Source organism: Diabrotica virgifera, chromosome 8 (assembly GCF_917563875.1).
Source record: "Diabrotica virgifera virgifera chromosome 8, PGI_DIABVI_V3a".
NCBI lineage: Eukaryota > Metazoa > Arthropoda > Insecta > Coleoptera > Chrysomelidae > Diabrotica > Diabrotica virgifera.
The window spans coordinates 94,903,998-94,927,788 of NC_065450.1; the positions used below are offsets into that span (position 1 = coordinate 94,903,998).

Consider the following 23,791-nt stretch of genomic DNA (forward strand, 5'->3'; position numbering starts at 1 on the left):
TCTTAGGGTTGTTATCATTTGGATTTTCTGGTTTTAATATGGCAATGACCTTCGAGCGTTTGAGTTCCTGTGAAGTGTTCATTCTAAATGTTTGTAATAAAATTGTTAAAAAAAATTTTTTTCTCAATCCAGCTTTCTTGCTTTTATATTTATTTTTCTCATTTACTAATCACTATAAGCATCATGTGTTATACATTTTTGAAATCAGTACAACGAGGAAAATGCAAATATCAAATAAAACAGGTGGTAGTAATTTACAAAAATTTAAGGGATGGTACGGGGGTGATTTTTTCAGCAAGCTTAAATATGGCATAATGTCTCCCTCTTCAATTATTATTTGACGTATTTTTGCGCTTTTCCTAAAAATCAGTGGTTCAAAAGTTATTTAAGGTGGACAGTTTTATCTGAAAAGCACTGTGTAAAAAGTAAAACTTTCAATAAATTATGGCCAGAACGTGACGGTATTCAAAGGAGTGGTGGGAAGACTAAAGGAAGTAAATTGATAAAAAGCCTGTAATGATTTATTTTTGTTTTTATGATTCATATTTTTCAAGAATATTTAAAACTTTTGAGTAAACTAGTTTGGGAGCGTCTTTTCCAAATAAGTAGTCCATGTGGTTCCAAGTGGGAAGCGGAACCCAATATTTTTCCTTACAACTTTTAAGTTCACCATGAAGTATATTTACATCTGCTTCACTTGACAACCAATCATTAGAACTATAGATAAGATGAATGGGTGCACTTATTTTAGATAAGTTATAGTCAGGGGCTATTTGGAAACCGTTATAATAGTATCTGTTTTTGGTTGGTCCAAAGTCATATTTACGGAAACGCCCAGATTCGACTTCTTGTGCATAATGAAGAACCTGTTTGGTAGATGCACCAGCTGGGTAATGGGCATAAATCAGAACAGTGTCAGCAGGATCCATCTGGGACTAAATCCAGATATTGCGAAAATAAAAATTTTACAATATACCTACAAAAAAAATAATAGAGATTTTGGTTTGCATATTATAATAACTGCAGTGTTATAATTTGTATGGTTAATTAAGTTAACGATCAATATTTTAACGAAAAGGTTAATTACGACCGTCCTCGTATAAAGGTTGTAGAAGTTTCTCGGCGCTGTACATTGGATCCGTATTTCTCCGACCCGATCCGACGTCGGTTTGAAAACAAACTCATGGTATTAAATGGCAGCACCTACATTGGATCCGTAAATCGCCCGATATCGGGCGATTGATAAAAGAAGCTACATCAGAGAAACAGGTCGACGTCGGTCCATATCGGATCGGATCGGAGAAAAACGGATCCAATGTAGGCACCGCCATTTAATACTATTAGTTTATTTTTTAATCCAACGTCGGCCGATGTCGGATCGGATCAGATCGGAGAAATACGGATGCAATCTAGGTGCCGCCTAAGTAAAACCGGCTAGATGCAAGGTCTTGCGGTATACAGCTGGGCGAACCTTCTGGAAAATAACCTGTTTTGTATACAGTGATGAGCGCGCTAGTAAAGAGATATCGCAAAGGCAAACGTTAATAGCGTGTCAAGACGTAAATAACGGATAAGGGTCTATTTCAACACAGGTATCAAGACAGTTATCGCAAATGTTCTGGGGCGGGGTCTAACAGGAACCGAAGCTTTTCACCTCGCAATTTTTACAGAATGGAGCGATTTGCTTGAAAATTTAAAAATAAGTTGTGGATAGTCCAAGGATCAAAATCTATATGATGCCGAAAGGCGCTTTTACCATGGGGATGGTTGCCACCCCATCTCAGGGGTGAAAATTTTTTATTATAGTTTGACTACAAAAGTTGATAAAAACATTCATTCTAAGCAAAAAACGTTTCATATATTTTTTGATAAAATTAATAGTTTTCGATTTATTCGCTAACGAATGTGTTATTATATCTAAAAAATCAATGTTTTTCGATGGTATACTCATTTATGATTCACTCAATTTTTGCCACAGAAAAATTTTTTTCAAGCCAAGTTCTTGAGAAAACACATTGGCTGCCACCATAAGAGTGTTAGGTACGTTCACTAGGTGCCAAAGTGAAAAATGCTTACAAAACAATATTTATTCATACAAATGGTTAATAATACAATGTAAGTTTACTTTCTTACAAATTTTTTTGAAAAAATAGCAAGATCACGGGTGATCCTAATGGCACTGCACTAACATATTACACACGTATGTGCCACTAGTATCACCGGTGATCGTGAACAACTTAATGCTTTTTAGTGAAACATGTCACACAGTAAAATTTTTCACAAACATTACAACATGTAGAAACAAGTTTGGGTTCCTTTTGAGCTTCTTTGCTGCCTTTGTTGCAACTGTTTCAGTGTAACATTGGTTACAACGTTTTCTCTTCTTCCTATTGTTTGTAGTTTTGGCGTCAACTGTAACAAGCATATGCTTTACAGTAGTAATAGGCTCAGGCATCGGACTGTAATTGAATAAACTTAGGATTAGCATTTTCCGAATTGAGATAACTTGTTGTTTTGGTGTGTTGAAGGAATTATATATTATCAAACTATTGATGACAGCCGTATTCAATAAAACTTCAATTGCAGCTTTATGGTACCAGCGAACACTTTTTCTCAGAGGTGATAAATAGCTTGCGAGTTGATCTGAGACATCAACACCATCTTTTCCTTTGTTGTAGTCTATAATTGCTTCAGGTTTAATTATAGCTACACCTCTTTCTTATATTTACCTGTCTCTTTCATGTCGATTCCATGTCTGGTCGTCAAGAAGAGGACATCACGTTTATCGTGCCATTTGCCTATTACAATGCCATCACGATGTTCCTTTCCAATTATCTCTCCTTTTTTTAATTTTGCGGAAAGTATATCTTCTGGAATATATTTTCTATTTTTACGTAGTGTCCCTAATAAGTGACTATTAGCATCTAATAATTGTTTTGCTAAAGGCACAGACGTATAGTAATTATCTGTTATTAAAACTCTTCCTTTTTGTAGATAGTCGTTTGCTAAATCTAGTACAATTTTTCCCGATAAATCCTGCCCTTTATTAGCCATTTTTCCGGTATACATAATCATTTTTAGAGTATAACCTGCAGGATTACATAATTTAAACAGTTTCAAGCCATAGCGGTGACGCTTTGAAGGTATATATTGTTTGAAAAGTAGTCTTCGTCGAAAGGGAATCATACTTTCATCAACAACTAGTATTGAGCCAGGATTACATTGTTGGGCAAAACGTAATTGTGTCATTTCAAATAATTTTCTAATTTTATGGCAACGATCGTTTGGTAAAGCAGCCGTGTTATCAGCAAAATGCAAGAATCTCAAAAGAAGCTGAAATCTGTTTCTAGTCATTACAGAAGAAATAAAAGTAAAATTATACAATGGTGACTTACTCCAATAATCAGCAATTTTGGGAAGCTTGACAACTCCCATATACATAACACAACCCAAAAATTTTAAAATTTCTTCTTTATTGGTAGGTTTCCATGCATGAATTCTGGATGATCTGCTATAACGTTGTGCATTTTTTACTTGCGCAGCATTTCTGTTAGTCTCCTCTACAATAAGTTGTAAAATTTCATCATCGATCAGTTTCCTGTTTACATGAAAAGGAGTTAGTTCGGTTCTATTTTGAGGATACCTATCATCATAGACATATGATTCATTACCAGGAAACTGTATATCGAGACGTAAATGAGTACAGTCAACTTCGTACCATTCATCGTCATTATTTTGCTGGTCGTTAGATTTTACCGATTGTCGTGCATTTTCATCTAATAAGCTTGAATCACTGTTACATTCATCTTCTATATCAGATTCTTCTTCGTCACTCGGGTTGTACTCTGAACCGGATAACACACATTCATCAGAATCCTCCTCTAACAATTTGAGCAACTCCGCCTCTGTCAACTTTTTATTTTTATTTGGCAGACGCTGCATTTTACTTGTACTTGGTAAATTATCCATGATCTGAAAGACAAATTCCAATTAAAAAAAAGTAACATTACTATCACCATTTTTCATTAATTAAATGTAAGCAAAAACATTTGAGGTTATGTAAAATAAATACTGTAATATTTTGTTTATCCTTACAAATATTCAAGCAACAAGATTTTAAAACGAATAAACTACATATGCTTACTTCATATAATTTCAAATTCACCAAAAAAACTGCTAATTCCGTAGAAAAACTTGATAATGAATGCCACTAATCGTTTCTACAACGCCTTATTATCAACTGTCGTTACAAGCTATTTACGACATTATCGCGCCTAACAAAATAACATAACTAGCTATGGGTTCCTAGTGTGCCACAGTAAAACTAGTTGAGCGTCCTCACAGTGCCGACCGTTATAATAATTCTGAAAGTTAAATACGCACAAGTAACACCGATGATCCTAATGGCACAATTGTAATCTGTTAGTTAGGATCGCCGGTGATCCTTGTGGCAGCCAATGTGTTAAATAACCTACAATTTCATATGTACTAAACATTTTTTTTTAGTATCTCTGATGCTAATCTTTCTACTCTGAAGATAATGGCATTTTTTACCAAATTACAAAAACTCGTTATTCGCTTTATACTTTAGTTATTTAAAATCTAATCATTATAAGCCAGTCAAGCTTCTAGAATCTATTAGTAATACATAAATAAAGAAGAATGAATAAGGCCAATGACTAAAAACACCGCTAACTTACATTATAATGCTTCCAATTGGATTTCTCCTTTTTTTTTTTCAAAAAAATATATTGATTTTTTAACCGTAGTTTTTTATTTTTATCTTAGAAAGGTTGGCAAAAAATAATTTTGTAGGTTTTTATGCGATCTATAAGGCTATTAAAATTAAATACTTTTAAAATCTTCAGTCACAAAAAGAGGTGACATTGAAAGGGTTGGTAAAGGTAGTTTTTGCATATTATTCCAAGTTTTAATTGTCAATATATCACTCAATTTTTGCCGTATAAAAATTTTTTGCAAGCCAAGTTCTTGGGAATTATAAAATATGAGTGGCAATTTTATATTTAAATATTTTTTAGTATCTCTGATGCTAATCTTTCTATTCTGAAGAAAAGTGCATTTTTTTACCAAACTACAAAAACTCGTTATTCACTTTTAACACAATTTTTTTAAAAACTAATAATTCTAAGCCGATCAGTAGATAACCTATGTATGTTCTGGCACATCCCCTAAATCGCAACCCTTAAATATTAATAAATGCCAAACGGCTTAACGTAGGATGACGTGTGACGTATCGTTGGAAAAGGGATGAAAAAGGGGGTTGAACGCAGTATGTGGCGTGCGCATCGGAATATGCCAAAAGGGCATTACGTCATATCTTCGTTTCTATTGGTCCGATCGTGGCGTAAGAGGGCTCGCTGGAACGGGGAGGGGGTAACGAATAAGTTGAGACAAAAAACAAAGATGGCGGCAGTGCCAAAAGGGCATTACGTCATATTTTCTTTTCTATTGGTCCGATTTTGACGTAAGAGGGCTCATCGGAACGGGGAGGGGGTAACGAATACGTTGAGACAAAAAACAAAGATGGTGGTAGTGCCAAAACGGCATTACAGCATATCTTCGTTGCTATTGGTCCGATTTTGACGTATGGGGTGTCAAATGAAAGCGGTGGCAACACAGAAGCCAACTGTCAAGTCTTCTTCTTCTTTTCTTTGTCAATTCTTCTTCTTTTCCGTATAGTGCCTAACAACGTGACATTCGACATCTTCGTTGTCATTGGTCCGATTTTGACGTATGGGGTGTCAAATGAAAGCGGTGACGACACAGAAGCCAACTGTCAAATCTTCTTCTGTCAACGTTCAATATTAACTGTCAATTCTTCTTCTTTTCCGTATAGTGCCTAACAGAACGTGACATTTGACGTATGACGTGACATTTATATGACATTGTTCAGTTTTCCGTCCGACATTTGACGCAGAACGTGGCATTTGGCGTGAAATATGACGTGAATGACGTGAAATTCGACGCAGAACGTGACATTTGACGTAGATATGTGACATTCGACGTAGGACGTGAATGACGTGAAATTCGACGCAGAACGTGAATGACGTGACGTGAATGACGTGACATGTGACGTAGGACGTAAATGACGTGACGTGAATGATGTGAAATTCGACGCAGAACGTGACATTTGAACGTGAATGACGTGACATTCGACTTGCTATCCTCTGCTGCGCTCTGCTACCGTCTGCTAATCTCTATTACCTTCTGCTCCGCTCTGCTATACTCTGCTGACCCCTTATACCGCTCTGTGATCATCTGTGCCTTCTGTTAGCTTGTCTCTGATGACGTCTGTTGCCCTTTGTTATCCTCTGCTAGCCTCTGTTATCCTCTGCTATCCTCTGCTACCCTCTACTGCGCTCTGCTACCCTCTGCTGCGCTCTGCTACCCTCTGCTGACCTCTGATAACCTTTGTTACACTCTCTAAAGTCAAAAAATAAAAGGCAACATATTTTATTAATATTATTTATTAACAATTATCCAAATCATTTACAACTTTATTGCTATAATACCATACATATTCATTCAAAGCTTGACTTAACAAAGTATCTGGAAAAATTCCACAAAACGCAGTTAAAGCGTGAAGTCGACTATATAAACTGTTACTCTTATGACAATTTTGCTGAATAAAGTATGCAACATTTCTATAATACGAAAAAAACTGTAAATTGTCCAATAACGACACTCGTTGAGACACTAAATCAATGTTTGCTCTCAGGATCTGGCTTATATCATCTTCACATAAATAATATTCGATTCCGTGTTTCTCGATAGTCAGCAACTTTACATTTTCCATTACCAATTGTCTTAGTTTGCAGAAATCACCACACTCAAATTCGATTGGATCATACTCATCGGCATAGGTCGTCAAAGATGGTATGAAAAATTCTTCCATAATTTGTATAAACATCTCAATTAGGGTAGTCCACTCGAATGTGTTTAAACTGATTCTTGTACATTTACCATGTTGGTACAGAATAATGGATGAAGAAAAATTGTCGAGCTGGAGATAGACCAATTTTTATGTGAAAACATCCTATTGGATAGGTAGTTTCCAATAGATAATATGGCTCATCTTTGGCAGCTTCTTCATATTTTTCCAGTACTCGATCTAATTCAGCGTCGTAGATAATTGTCTCTTCACTTTCGTATCCGCTATCTTGAGAAGCCATATTACTGCTGTTGCAACTGAATACAAAAGTCGGTTGGAGAAACTCAAACTGAATGTGACGGATGGTTGCTGAGAGAATTTATACTTTTTCAATCCCCCACTCTTTGCGTGTAATTGTCAGCATTTTCTAAAAAATGTATGTCTACGCGGCGTATCGAAATATAGATCCTTAAACTACATCTGAACTAGTAATACAGCTGTTGTGTTTGCTATCCAATCCTAACCATTTAACATACATCTTATTGCCTTTTCGTCTAAGTACTTTTTCAACCAAGTAAATGTCGGGATTTTTTGTTTTCTGAAATTCTTCTTCGTAAAACCCGCCGCTAATCAGTGTACCTTGCATGTCTTCGAGCAAATACGTTATAGGATTCGTTATCTTAACTTGTACAATTCTAAATAATTCTGTAGTCCAATTGGGCGTGTAAGCCTTTTCAAAGAAATGTTTTGCCTTTGATATACGTACAATGTCGCCAACTTTAAATCTTCGTGGACCAGCAATCTTTAAATGACTATAACTTTTGTTTAAAATGGCTTTTTCGTTGGATTTGTTGACATGAGATGGCTTGTATCCTGTTTTACTGTGCTTTGTATTGTTGTATTCCTCAGTGACTGCAGGTAGTGCATCTAGCCATTTGTATGATCCATGTAAACTGAAATACTTGTACAACTTTGCTTTCAACGTTCTAATAACTCTTTCACAAATGGCAGCCTTCTTAACCGTGTAGGTGCTGTAATGATTAATTTCGTGTTTTTTCAATAAATTTTGAAATTTTCTGTTGTAAAATTCGGTTCCCTGATCAGATTGTAGGTTTTTCGGAACTAGTTGAGTATGGGCGAGAATATCCGAAAATGCCCGAGTAATTTCCTCACCTGTTTTGTTCTTTAGAGGGCGTGTCCAAACAAATTTTGAAAAGCAATCAATTACAACTAGTATTAGTTTGTAATTTTTATTTTGGTGCGCATAAGGACGCATTTCAGCCAAATCCATCTGCCACCACAAGTCATCGATTCCTTTGAGTATTGTTCGTCGACGAGCATAGTTTTTTCGTGCTGGTTTATGCAACTCATACACCACCTGTTCCTTTTCTTTAGACATTTTTATAAGCGACTTTCAATTGCTGTTAGGCGGGTATCTATATTCATCGAATGAAGGCTGTCTACTACATCCTGTAATGCCGCGTTCATTTCTTTTATCTTCCTTTCCATCTTCATATCGTATATCGCATGATGTGCAATGGTTTCTGCAGCAGATTGTATATTCTTATCGGTATCCTTTTTTAGTGTATTCAAATCATCTTTGAAAACTTTTGCTCGAGAAGTGGAACTGTGGTTTTATGAAGCTCTTTTCTTACTTCATTTAGTTCCATGGTTAAATTCTTTATATCATTAGTTTTTTGCTGCAGCAACTTATTTACATTATTCTCCGTATCCTTTTTTAGTGTATTCAAATCATTTTTCATTATTTTCTGCAACTTCTGCTCGAGAAGTGGAACTGTAGTTTTATGAAGCTCTTCTCTTACTTCATTTAGTCCGATGGCTAAACCTTCTATCTCCCCAGTTTTTTTTATCAACAACTCACCGTGTATTTGAATTAATGGTGACTGTATGTTACGCAACTCATTTATTTGTGCATCGACGTATTTTTTCGTTGCAGCATCACCATTTTCTGATGGATCATTGACATTGCAAATTTTCACATTTTCAGCATTAATATTTCCGTCAGAAGTATGTGGAAATGTAACTCGAGTCACCTTTTGAGCGCTACCGCCACCACCACGAGAATGATGACCGAATTTGTCGACACTCATAATGGAAATGATATTGTCATTCCCAGTTACTCTATTATAATAGCTTCTTTTAGTTCATTGATGATGGCTACAATTTCGTTGTCGAGAGATGTGTTGCCGGCGTCTTTCGAAGCCACCAAGAGTTGAAGACGCTCCACCAATTCATTTGGGTCGTCCCAGTAAATATATTCCCTAGGTGTTTCACTGTAAATCAAACGAGAGTCATCGATAAGCCCTGATCCTTTGGAGGATGCAGCTGGCGAAGGTAGCTGTAGAGACGCTGATTGAGATGATGTTGAACGAGTTGGTAAACGACTATGTGGTGGTTGCTTTAGTGCTGATGATGTAGTAGATCGAGTATTTATCTGTGACGGATTCTGTGATACCGTTAATGTAGACTGTGACAGATTCTGAACTATCGTTGATGTAGACTGTGACGGTTTCTTTGCTACCGTTGATGTAGTTGCAGGTCTAAACAATGGCTTAATAATATAATGATATTTGTCTCCACTTGAACCTTTAAGGCGGCCTATTGAATTCAGATGAACTTCGGTTTTCTCTAATAACGTTTTGTATAAAGTTTTATCTTCTTCATTGTAGTATTCAGGATCAGGATTATCATAGAAAATAAGGTGATATAGTCCAGGCGTCTCCTGCACCGATCCTCCTTGACCATTTTTGGCGTCATCCATAACCTCTATAGCACCGGCTTTTTTAAACTTTATTCGTCGTTTACCCCACGTCCAGCCCAACAAATCATTGTAAATAGGTCCATAGTTTTTATCGATTTTATCAGACTTCATCCAAAATTCTTTTATATACTCATGACTCATCGGAGGATATTGCTCCATATATTCGTTGAAAGCATCTTCAGAAATATTATCAGGATCAAATATTACTTGTCCGGTTTCGTTATCTTGCGATTGGTGTGTTTCTATGCTATCTTCATATTCTTCATCTTCTTCATCGTTGTTTTCAAACACATCTCCATCACTAATAAATGATACTGGTGGTGTTGGTGTACGATTTTCTGCCATATTCGGCTCTTTTTTTAGTCCTACTTCTTCCTTTTTCACATCTTCTTCTTTTTTAACTTGTCTAAACTTGTTATCGATAGCATGATGCAACGTTTTTGATGATTGCGCAATATCCTTGAGAGGTTTCGAGATTGGTTTAAAAAGTTTATTTAGTGACTCATCTTGTTCTGTCTTGCCTAATTTCAATGCCAAATATTTTTTGCGAATTGATCTAGCCAATTCGGCAACTTTCTTCTTGCCCATGGCAATGGCGACCGCATCACAAGACATTTTGTTGATAACTAAACAATACATCAACTTACAATTTTATATATTTATCAAATCCTTTGCGGTATCGGCCATTGTTAAGAGGAAAATCTTTCATAATGACCAAAGTACCATAGCGGTTTGTCGTCCAACATTCTGAACACATTTTTTTAAATTCATCAAACGACATGTCTGGCGATACGTGTTCATCAAATATATGCTTCAAATTTATCTCGTCCTGCTTGAATAATACAATCATGTTACAATTGTCTCTTATTAGCTGCTTAGGTATTTTTGAATATGTTTGACATAAATAAGCGGCATCAATATCTTTATGTCTGCACATGGAATAATACTCGCGAATCTTCTGTTGACCATCACATGCAACATCGTCAAATAAAAAAATTGAGTTTGGTTGTGCTTCATCTGGACTGATAATTCCTTCATTGTCTTTGAATGGAAAGTACCCAACATCTTTGACTTGAGCTATTACATCTTGCAGTAGTTGGTATTTCGGTTGAAAGAGGGATTTCGAATAAACATAGACATTTTTGAATTTGGCGCCATTCGGATTAAATAAAAGTGATAGCATGACATTCGTTTTTCCGCACCCACTTGGACCGCAAATAATGGCTCTAAATGAGTTTGGTAGCAATTTACCATGTTTACTGACTGTCACTTTCTGGACAATGTCCAGATTATCAATTGGCAACGTCTGCTCTTGTTGAACGATCTTCATCGTGTGGCAAGTGTAGTACATAAGTACGGCAATATATTATAGATGTCATCACTTGCATGGCATCAGTCCAATGTTGGTCGTCGAAGGAGGAGGTCTCGTGAACTCTTTAATTAATAAACTGCCATTTGAGCTACATATTCCTGGCGGTTATCAGTTCTGTGGACGTAAGTAACTTTGCGACAATTTTGTTGTGTTTTTTAAGTAAAAAAAATACGTTCTTTATAGCTGGAACACAACTACAAAAACGTCATGCACGTGGAGATCCAGGTATTAATCCATTAGACGCAGCTTGTAAACAACACGATATCGCTTACTCGCAACATTCATCTCTCGAAGAACGTCACAAGGCCGATAAAGAATTGGAAAATAGAGCCTGGGATCGATTCAAGTCGAAAGACGCTAGCTTTGGTGAAAAAACTGCTGCCTTACTTGTAACCGGTGGAATGAAGACGAAAAGAAAATTGGGAATGGGATGTCAGTTACGTCGTGGAAGAAAGGGGCGTTTTTCTTTCAATCGCGATGTTGTCTCAAAAATTGCAAAGTCCATGAAGAGAGGAGCATCGTTACAAGATACTGCTTTGACTGCTGTACGAATTGCAAAATCCATAATCAAAAGACTTGGCGGCCGAAAAGAAATTGATGTTCCTCGCGTACTACCACTAAAATCTGGAGGTTTCCTACCCCTCATACCTCTCTTTGCTAGTCTTTCGGCATTGGGGGCTTTAGCAGAATGTGCTGCGGGGGTGGCAAAAACTGTGGTCGACGCAAAAAATGCCCAAAAGGAATTGGAGGAGGATATACGTCATACTAAGGCAATGGAACATATCGGTTCGGGTCTGTACCTACGTAAAAAACCCAGATGCGGATTCGGCTTGTATTTGAAAAAAAAACTTCCAATAAAGCTGCCCAATCGTCCGCTGTACGACTTGGACATTGCACATTACGCGAAAATACTTAACATACCACATTTTCGAGGAGTTTTCATAAATGACGCTCTGCCTAGAGACGGTCCTCGACAACGAGAATGTGCAATAGTTAACTTGGATGTGTCCGCGCATAACGGAACACATTGGGTAGCATATAGAAAGATAAACAACGACGTGGAATATTTCGACTCATTTGGTAATTTGAAGCCGACCAAAGAACTTGTGAAATATCTGGGTGCACGTGCCAGAATTTTCTACAATAATCACCAGTATCAAACTTACAATCAAATCGTTTGTGGGCATTTATGCTTAAAGTTTTTATATAATGGACAGTAGTAGATTGCTTATGTCCCATATGTTTCGCGAAAAATGTTTTACAGAATATAGTGAAGAAGAACTAAAACACATACCGCTAGAGTATATTATACGGACTGTTAGACCTTCAGAATTGTTAAGTATATGGCATAAATTGCCTGGGGAATATCGAGGAGAATTTAACTTGCAGATACTACTTCCGTGCTTCGTACATTACAACAGACCAGATTAGAGGACTCACTGGGATGGACCACCCGATTCTCAAGCATCTTGTCATTTATGTAAACTTGTTTTAGAACAAATAAAAAATATGTGAAAAAAAATGATGTTTATTCACCTATATATACAGGGTGCGCCAAACCTCTGGTCTTCTTTGATTACGGCTAAATTATGAGATATACAAAAAAATGTTTATAACAAAACTAATGTGTATCAAAGAGGTCTATAATTTAAAATTATTTTCAATTATACAGGGTGAGTCAGAACGACGGTATGAACCAAAGTTGTATTTTTTTAAATGGAACACCCTGCATATTAAATCATTTTTGAATATATTATTTAAAAATATGAAAAATTTGTATAAGGTCTTATAGGCCTAAAGTTAATAATTTTCAAAATATTTACATTTTTATTGAGAAAAATTGTAATATTTATAGGGTTGTGGATTATGTTTCCAAGGAAATAAAAATTTAGGTGATAGGTCAAAGTTTTTAAAATATGGTGTTATTTTCAAATAATTTAATATTTTTTACTTTTAGCCATAAAATATACAGTGTGATCACTATTTGCAAATACAAAATTTTCTCATTTTTTTTAAATCGGACACCCTGTATATTAGTTTTGCGTTTGGTAGTAAATATTACAACCTTTCTTTTGATATAAGGTTGTATGTACCTAGCATGTTTCGTTTTGTAGATATTTAAAAAAAACTATAGATTTTACGTTTTTGCGGATTTTTTATTTAAAAATTTTTTTGCAAAAAAAATAATTATAATCTGGTTTTAGAAACATACAGTAAAATATAAAATATAAAAATAAAAACGTAATTAAAGATTAAAATAAATCGTATGCTAGTACAATTCAATTGAATTTAATAACTTTAAATTATTTTACAAAAAATATTTTACCTTATTAATGAATACATAAATTAGTTACTAAATTAAAAAAACAACCAAATTTTAAATCAATCGTAGTAATTCTTCTACCGCAGCAACTTTCCTGTACCAAATTAATTGTTAGTTATATTGTATTTACGAGTAAGATCAGTTAATAACTTTTTAATTTACCTACATCTTGAGAACGTATAAAGTATGCTTTGAAACAAATGAACGTTATGGAAGTATATTAAGAAGTAAATAGTATCTATGTACCTACTCGTGTCACAAAAGCTGGTAATAATTTCTAATGGTTTCGCCCAAAACAAATGTCATATCCAAAAAATTTTCGGTTAAAAAATTAAAATTTAAAATATAAAAAACTGTTACAAAAATTTCAACTACAAAAGTATTACCAGTTTTTGTGACACCAGTAAATACTATTTATATTAATAAATAATTTGGATGATACATTTAACATTCATTTGTTTCAAAGCATACTTTATAATAATTTTTATATTCTCAAGATGTATGTAAGTAAATTTAAAAGGTAAATTAAAAGTTTAACTAAATACAATTTAACTAACAATTAATTTGGTACTTACAGGAAAGTTGCTGTAGTAGAAAAATTACTACGGTTGATTTAAAATTTGGTTGTTTATTTAATTTAGTAACTAATTTATGCATTCATTAATATGGTAAAATATTTTTTGTAAAATAATTTAAAGTTATTAAATTCAATTGAATTGTACTAGCATACGATTTATTTTAATCTTTAATTACGTTTTTATTTTCATATTTTATATTTTAGTGTATGTTTCTAAAACCAGATTATAATTATTTTTTTTTGCAAAAAAATTTTTAAATAAAAAATCCGCAAACACGTAAAATCTATAGTTTTTTTTAAAATATCTACAAAACGAAGCAAGCTAGGTACATACAACCTTATACCAAAAGAAAGGTTGTAATATTTACTACAAAACGCAAAACTAATATACAGGGTGTCCCATTTAAAAAAAATGAGAAAATTTTGTATTTGCAAATAGTGATCACACTGTATATTTTATGGCTAAAAGTAAAAAATATTAAATTATTTAAAAATAACACTATATTTTAAAAACTTTGACCTATCACCTAAATTTTTATTTCCTTGGAAACATCATCCACAACCCTATAAATATTACAATTTTTCTCAATAAAAATGTAAATATTTTGAAAATTATTAACTTTAGGCCTATAAGACCTTATACAAATTTTTCATATTTTTAAATAATATATTCAAAAATGATTTAATATACAGGGTGTTCCATTTAAAAAAAATACAACTTTGGTTCATACCGTCGTTCTGACTCACCCTGTATAATTGAAAATAATTTTAAATTATAGACCTCTTTGATACACATTAGTTTTGTTATTAACATTTTTTTGTATATCTCATAGTTTAGCCGTAATCAAAGAAGACCAGAGGTTTGGCGCACCCTGTATAAATCTATTAATCTATCGACTTGAATCAGTCATCATGTCGCAGTTGTTGAGAGTAGTTAGTACCACTTATACATTTTCATTTCAACCACCCACACCAATCGTGTTGGATCCGAAAATTACGAAATAGCTCTTCGTGCCTTCCATTCCTACAACAGTATACCAAACATTGAAAATAATAAGTTTTATTACTGCAATGACAAAAACAAATGGCAAAACTTTGCTTTTCCCGATGGATGTTATGAAATTGCCGATATTGAAGAATACATACAAAAGAAACTGGGTGCTGACAATGAGCTTAAACCAGAATCGATATTTAGTCTAAAACCTAACCACAACACGTTGCAGTGTCAAATATTTAGCAAATATAGGATTTCGTTTAAGCAACCTGATAGCCTTGGTACAGTATTGGGATTTTCTCCGGCAATACTCAATCCTGGACGGATACATTCTTCGAATCTACCTGTTAGGATTATTAAAGTATCTAGCATACGCTTTGAATGTAACATTAGTACTGGAGCCTTCGACGGTAACAGACCTGCTCATACGATCTACGAATTTGTCATACAATCAAATCCTGGGTACGCAATTGACGAAACTCCTCACAATTTGTTGTATTTACCCGTTGTGTCGCAGCGTGAACTTACCAATATCACTGTCTTGGCTCTCGATCAAGAAGGACGACCTGTAAACTTTAGAGGAGAAGAGAGCACATTGGTGGTGGAACTTAGATCAAGAGGGAAATGGGACTAGTAATAAGGTCATCTATATACCGAACATATGCACCATTCATCAAATCATTCAACTGCAATGATATTGTAGAATTTAGCATTAATCAAGTTGACTCGTTTTTTGCAATGAGCGAAACCTTGTTGTGCATTAAAGGATCACTCGTCGATAAATAAGGATCTGGCGTAGTCAAACTAGCCAACAATGTGGGTGCTTTTCTTTTCGATTCGTGTACGTACAGCGAAAGCGCACGGGAGATGGAAACAGTACGGGATCCTGGTATCGTAAGTGCTGTACGTGCCATGACGTGTTACAATCAAGAAGATTCCCATTATATGGTTATGCCGGGTTGGAATTACCCTAATGATCCCATTCTACACGATGCAGATAATTCATTTAACATACAGATACCTCTTAAGCATATTTTTAACATTTTCAACGATTATCCAATGATTAGGTGTGGTCGTCAAACAATAAGACTAGTTCGAGCTCGAAACGACAACGATTGTTTAATTATTACTGATGAAACTACAAAAGCAAAGATTAACATCACCAACATTGAACTCAGAGTGAAGCACATATTTCCAAATGACGAAAGTAAACTAGAACTAATGAAGTCCATTCAACAAGATCAACCTATAGTTATTCCATTTAGAAAGTGGGAATTGCACGAATTGCCTACCATTACCAAAGGTGCTAGGCGTGAAGTTTGGGCCGTTAAAACTAGCACATCAGTTGAAAGACCACGTTATGTCATTGTTTTCTTTCAAACAGGCAAACGTAACACGATTACAGCTGATCCTACCTTATTTGACAATGTTAGCATCCAAAGTATTAGATTATCCTTAAATGGAGAATATTGGCCAAACGAGAGAATGCAGTTAGATTTCAGCAAAACTGACTACAACGAGGCCTATTTCAACTATACCGAATTTTATCCCAGCTACGTACATTCCCAACAAAAGCGACCTCTACTCGATTTCTCAGCTTTCAAGAATCGTGCATTGTTCGTCATCGACTGTTCAAAACAAAAAGAAAGCATGAAAGCATCCACTGTTGACGTAAAACTCGATATTGAAGCACATAATGGTTTTCCCGAAAATACCAAGGCCTACTGCATTATAATTCACGACTGCGTAATGGAGTACTACCCACTTACCGAAATTGTAAAAAGTCTACATTAGACGCATAAAGTGTCAGTAGTACAAGAGCAGTCATCATGAGAGTAGCATTCGTAGATATTCAGGGATTCGCTTTGGACAGGTGGTTTGTTCTCAAAGAACTTACCATCGAAATAGGTTTTAAACGAAGTCATTACATCTTTTTACCTCCGAAACCATTCAATGCGCTAAGTAATGATGATAAGAAGACAGCATCATACGTGGAGAAAAAACTGCTTGGCATTCGATATTCTGATGGAGCAGTAGAATTGTCCAAAATAAATGAAATACTAGAAACCAAGTTGTTGTATGCAGCCGATTACATATACGTTCGAGGAGAACAAAAAGCAGAATTTTTAAGCAAGAAATGTCACATTTTTGGAGTTTTTCCCCTTATTATTGATGTTTGCAAGTTTGATGGCACGCCTCTTGCTACTGAAAACGTTGGTCCTGCTACAAACCCCTGTCACGCCGTTGGACTATTTTCGTGTACAGAAAGAAATGTGGATCGTCTACGTCACTGGTTTTCTTATACAATATTATCATTGTAATTTTTCTATGTATAAATAAATATTTTTAGAGAGAGATTTTTGCTTTTTTTATTTTAACACCTTATTTACTGATCAAGTCTTATATTACATGAAGATTCAAATTTTCTCTTTACAATTTCAAACATAATTTTTAAAATTAAGATAAATATAGATGCTAATATTACACAAGACATTGCAAAGACATTGTCTATTTCACTTTTCACATACTCGCTGGTGTTGTTGCTGGCACCCATGGTGTAGGCTGAATACGTCTCAATGGATATGTAGCTTGTGGTAGTTTTCTAAAAGCGTAAAGACCTTGCTGCTGCTGCTGTAAATTCAACTCTTCAGGCTTCCACGTTTTGTCCTCAATATGCAGACTATCGAAATGTCTTTTAATTTGTTTTATATCCGCATATGATTTAATATCTTTATTTAACTGATTAAGTTTAGTTTGAAATTCCATAACCCTATGTATGTACTCGGTGGGATTCATATCAATACTGAACATGTTCAGTGTCACAATGTCTCATAAATGCCACGTTCTGCGTCAAATGTCGGACGGAAAACTGAACAATGTCACATATCTACGTCAAATATCACGTTCTGCGTCGAATGTCCGCGCTTTGCCACGTCACATATAAATGTCACGTCTACGTCAAATGTCTCGTTCTGTCACGTTAATATTGAACGTTGACAGAAGAAGAATTGACAGCTTTCATTTGACACCCCATACGTCAAAATCGGACCAATGACAACAAAGATGTCGAATGTCACGTTCTGTTAGGCACTATACGGAAAAGAAGAAGAATTGACAAACGAAAAGAAGAAGAAGAATTGACAGTTGCTTCTGTGTCACCACAGCTTTTATTTGACACCCCATACGTCAAAATCGGACCAATAGCAACAAAGATATGCTGTAATGCCGTTTTGGCACTGCCGCCATCTTTGTTTTTTGTCTCAACTTACTCCTTACCCCCTCCACGTTCCGACGAGCCCTCTTACGTCAAAATCGGACCAATAGAAATGAAGATATGACGTAATGCCCTTTTGGCACTGCCGCCATCTTTGTTTTTTGTCTCAACTTATTCGTTGCCCCCTCCCCGTTCCAGCGAGCCCTCTTACGCCACGATCGGACCAATAGAAACGAAGATATGACGTAATGCCCTTTTGGCATATTCCGATGCGCACGCCACATACTGCGTTCAACCCCCTTTTTCATCCCCTTTCCAACGATACGTCACACGTCATCCTACGTTAAGCCGTTTGGCATTTATTAATATTTAAGGGTTGCGATTTAGGGGATGTGCCAGAACATACATAGGTTATCTACTCCGATCAAACTTCTAAAACCTATTAATATTACATAAATAAAGAAGATCAAATCAGGTCAATGACTAATTTTAATTAGGGTGGTGATTAGAGAGTTGTTTCCGATCACTTTTTGCTGGAAAAAAATAGGGAATGACATTCTTTTCATTATAAGTCACTTAATTTTTGAGCTAGAGACTTTTTATTTATGGTGATAGATGTTTTTAAATGCTTTAAATTAGATTGAACAAGTTATCCTCGAAAAATGCATAGTTTTCCCGTCTGTTGATTTTGAAACTACAATATCTAGCATTTGACGAAGAAGAGCTGCTAACATATAATGAAGTATAGCTCGATTACTCTTGGTCTTAAAGAAAATAAAAAAAAACAGTTTTGTTTTTTTTTTTCAAAAGGTACATTTTTGTTAAATAAAGTTGTTTTGATACAACGAAAACTTTTTGAGTTTTTAGCCAAAAACTGATTAAAAACATTGATTTTTTCGATATAAGACTAACACTTTCGATAGCGAATAAATCGAAAACTATTAGCTCGAAAAAACTTTTTAAGTTATTATCAGAAAACTGATTAAAAACATTGATTTTTCGATATAAAACTAACACTTTCGATAGCGAATAAATCGTTTTTTGCTTATAATGAATGTTTTTACCAACTTTTCTGGTCAAAATATAATAAAAAATGTCCACCCTCGAGATGGGGTGATAACCACCTCCATGGTAACAGCGGCTTTTGGCATCATAAAGATTTTGATCCTTGGACTATCCACTACTTATTCTCAAATTTTCAAGCAAATCGATCCATTCTGTAAAAATTGCGAGGTTTTGCCTATGTTAAGCTTCATTACTTGGACTATTATTAGACCAGGGCGCATCTGTAAAAACATTAGTACATTTGGAAGTTGAGAGGTGACTCAAATTTTTTTGCAGAAATTGCTTGAAAATAAATCAAATAATAATATTTGAGTTATCCTCCCTCTCAAAAAGGTCCGGAACATTGTTTAAATAATCAAAATGTCAAAAAATTAAGGAAAAATTCGATTTTTTTCTTGGTTATTTGATTATAACTTTAAAAGTATTCATTTCCGAGAAAAGTTGTACTAACATAAAAGTTGCGAAATTAAATTTCCTACAATATAGAATTGGTTAATAATTTAAAAAATAGTCACCCTTGTTGCAAAATAGCAATAATTGTGAAAAAAACACACAAAAACAAGTATTTGCATTTTACGGTTTTCAACCATTTATGCTACACTTATGACCTTCATATTTCACCGTGAGAAACTTTATGATACAGTAAAATAATATTTTAAATTTCATTAAGATCGGTTCAATAGATTTTGCAAAATAAAGTTTGCAATCCAGCTTTCGTAAATAAAATTCATTTTTTCAAAATGTTACAGGACTGAAAATAAAGCAGATAGCAAGTTGAAATTTTTTTTTGCATATAGAAGTGTACTGTACCTTTCATTTGCAATTTTGCAAAATTAAAATCCATTAACACCACGGCGTCAGGAATTTTTTTAAATAAACATTAATTATTGGTGCTACGCGCAGGACAGCGGATAGTTTGCTCTGATTGGGCATTCCAATGACCTTTGACAATGATTGATATATTTTAATTTTTATTACATTTCGATATAAATAAATAAATTTGTTTATTGCAAAATAAAAACACATACTCTATCCTTTGAAATAACACTTTTATTAGCAAAAACTTTCTTTGTTCATATATTTTAACTTAAATAATAAAAGTTTATTATTTTTAAATATATGCAATTGTTTAAACAATATTTCACAAACAATAATAAAATTAGTTTTATTTTTGTGGAATTAAAATATTAAAATACAACAAAATATAGAGTAAGATAATAATATATTAGATAATGATTAGAAGAAATTTTGGTGGAAATCAACTTGTGTGAATCGAACACCGCTGTCCTACGCGTAGTACCAAAAATTATTGTTTACTTCAAAAATTTTCTGACGCCGTGGTAATTAATCGATTTTAATTTTGCAAATTGCAAATGAAAGGTACAGTACACTTCTATAAGTAAAAAAAATTCAACTTGCTATTTGCTTTATTTTCAGTCCTGCAACATTTAAAAAATGAATTTTTTTGCGAAAGCTGGATTGCAAAATTTATTTTGCAAAATTTATTGAACCGATCTTAATGAGATTTATAGTGTTGCTTTACTGTATCATGAAGTTTTTTTTGCGAAAAGCGTAAAATGCGAATACTTGTTTTTGTATGGTTTTTTCGCAATTATTGCTATTTTGCAACTAGGGTGACTATTTTTTAAATTTTTATCCAATTCTATGTTGTAGGAAATTTAATTACGCAACTTTTATGTCAGTACAACTTTTCTCGGAAATGAATACTTTTAAAGTTATAATTAAAAAACGAAGAAAAAAATCGAATTCTTCCTTCAATTTTCGACATTTTGATTATTTAAACAATGTTCCGGACCTTTTTGAGAGCGAGGATAACTCAAATATTATTATTTGATTTATTTTCAAGCAATTTCTGCAAAAAAATTTGAGTCACCTCTCAACGTCCATCTCAAAACAGATGCGCCCTGGACTATATCATGACAACCTACTTTTCGGATTAAAATTTAACCTAGAAATTAATGTTGAGGAATACTGTAATTGTTAAAGCTCGGATTTATAGGCAACAAAAATTGAAGGAAAAGGCGCCTATATAGGCAAAGATTTTTATTAAAAAAAGGCAGGAATATTAACATTTAGGCAAAATATAGGCAATAAAGGAATATAACTTATTATTTATTGTACAAAGTGAATTAACGTAATATTAACTTAAGGCAGGTATATTTACACATTAGTATAAATAAACTAGTAACTAAATAACTGTTAATTAATAATTAAACATTGTAACCACTTAAAATTTTATCATTAATAGAAACAACTAACTGTTTTTCAATATTTTCGGTCTTAAAACTATATCTTCGATCACTTAAAATTAATTTGTACATTGAAAACGAACGTTCGACATCGACAGATGTAATTGGAGCATATTTCAGAGTGGATAATAAATCTGGCATAATTTGTAATTCCTCGGAAAATGTCCCATTCAAAACTTTAGCAACATTAGATAAAAATGAAAAACCTTCATTCTTGTCGAAAACATATTTCATTTTTTTAAAAATTAATTGACCGTTACTTCCAGTTGCCGATTTAATTTTCGTCTTTAAATTATCTATTAATTTTACTGGCTCACATAAATTTACCTCTCTTTTTTTTTTTTTTCCTGGAAGCCGTCTGTTGTGAACCGGTTGTACTGCAGCCACTTGGCTTATTGTACATCTTCCATTGTTTATGAAACCCATTCCAGAATTCTGGAACCCTGTACCAGCTTGTACAGGTCTAGTGGGTGGGTGCCATATAATTTTGGAGTCATTTCGATGTCTCCGAAAAGTGTTTGCCGCCTCCGATCCAATGCCTCACAGTCATGCAAAATATGGTTGACTGTTTCAGGTTCTCTGTTACAGAGTCTGCAGCTCAAGTCTCCATGAAACAGCCCCATTGTATGCAGGTGACCCTTAACTGGCGCATGTCCAGTGAGGAAACCTGTTATGACTCTGAGCTGATTCCTGCTTGTTTTCAGCAGTAACTCAGCTCTACTAGCACATGCTTGTCCGATATACATCTTGCCATGTGTTTGACCGGGTACACTCTCCCAGTGTGAGTTGTGTTGGCTTCGGATCCAGGCTTTTTTTCGTTCGCGGACGGTGCTTTTTGGCACTCCCACGGCCGGCTCTGGACCCAGGTATTTTGTAGCTGATGCTCTCTTGGCAAGTGCATCAGCTCTTTCATTGCCGTATATGCCCCGATGACCTGGAACCCATACCAGTATAACATTGTTATGTTGTGCCAGTCTATCAAGTTCTTGTCGACATTCCCACACCAGCCTAGAGTTCACCTTAGGGCTTATAAGAGCCCCAATGGCTGCTTGGCTATCTGTGCATATGTTAACCCGCTGCAGTTCGAATGCCCTCAGGTTGTTTTCTCTTGCACACTGCAAGATTGCACTTAAAATTAATTTGTACATTGAAAACGAACGTTCGACATCGACAGATGTAATTGGAGCATATTTCAGAGTGGATAATAAATCTGGCATAATTTGTAATTCCTCGGAAAATATCCCATTCAAAACTTTAGCAACATTAGATAAAAATGAAAAACCTTCATTCTTGTCGAAAACATATTTCATTTTTTTTTAAATTAATTGACCGTTACTTCCAGTTGCCGATTTAATTTTCGTCTTTAAATTATCTATTAATTTTACTGGCTCACATAAATTTACCTCTTGTTTTTCTAATAAGGTAATTGTGGTAACTATTAATTTATAATTGTCATTGATATAAGCGAGTTCCTGTTTCAATTTGGGATTTTTTTAATATTTTTTTGCTTCTCGAATGGCTTCGGAAATATCATCATCAAATTCTGACATAACTAATTCTATTTCATTGCAGTGTCCAAAGTAAAAAAAACTGCTTCGAGCCAGGTTCCCCACCATGTAATTACTGGTTTAGGTGGCAAAGGGACACCGGGAAGTCTTTCTTTATATATTTTCACCCTCAACGGAGCCTTTACAAAAATTTTTTTCATAAAATTTATAAAATTATTTACCAACGGAAACAGATTTCATATTTCTTCAGCAATTTTATTTACCCCGTGGGCTACACAAGTGCAATGAAAGCATCTGAAAGCATTAAAACTATTTTATTCACTTTTATAGGGTTGGGTAAAAGAGGTTTGTTAAACTATCTTGTATAAATCGACTTATTGTTAAATTATTTGTTTTTTCAAATTCTTTAACGGCAACTAAATAAGGTTTTCTCGCAAAGTTTTCGTTCAAAATTCCAATCATTAAATTAGCTATATACCTGTCGCATACATCTGTCGTTTCATCCACGATAATATACAAAAAATTGCCCTCTAACTCCCGCTTAATTTTTGAAATACATTCCACATAACATTTTTCCACAGTATGTTTTCTCAATGTACTCTCGTCCGGTAAGGATTTATTAAGATATTTTTCGAAAAAGCATTTGAAACTAGGGTTATTAACTTTATATAGAGGAATGTTGGATGCAATCATCATCTGGCATAAATCAAATTTAAATGCGTTTTCCTCCTTTTTTTGAACTGCTTAAACTATCCCGCAGAGATATTTGGGCTAACTTAGAGGAATTTAATTTC

General features: G+C 34.4%; 1 protein-coding gene across 1 annotated transcript in view; it reads right to left on the bottom strand.

Annotated features, from left to right (window-relative positions):
• Positions 1-525: 525 nt before the first annotated feature.
• LOC126889346 (lipase 3-like) overlaps positions 526-23,791 on the bottom strand; it is a 64,160-nt gene continuing 40,894 nt past the window's right edge. The window contains exon 2 of the mRNA XM_050657582.1: positions 526-976. Within this exon, the coding sequence (XP_050513539.1) occupies positions 534-929 (396 nt within the window). The 5' untranslated portion in view covers positions 930-976 and the 3' untranslated portion in view covers positions 526-533. The remainder of the gene's footprint in view (positions 977-23,791) is intronic.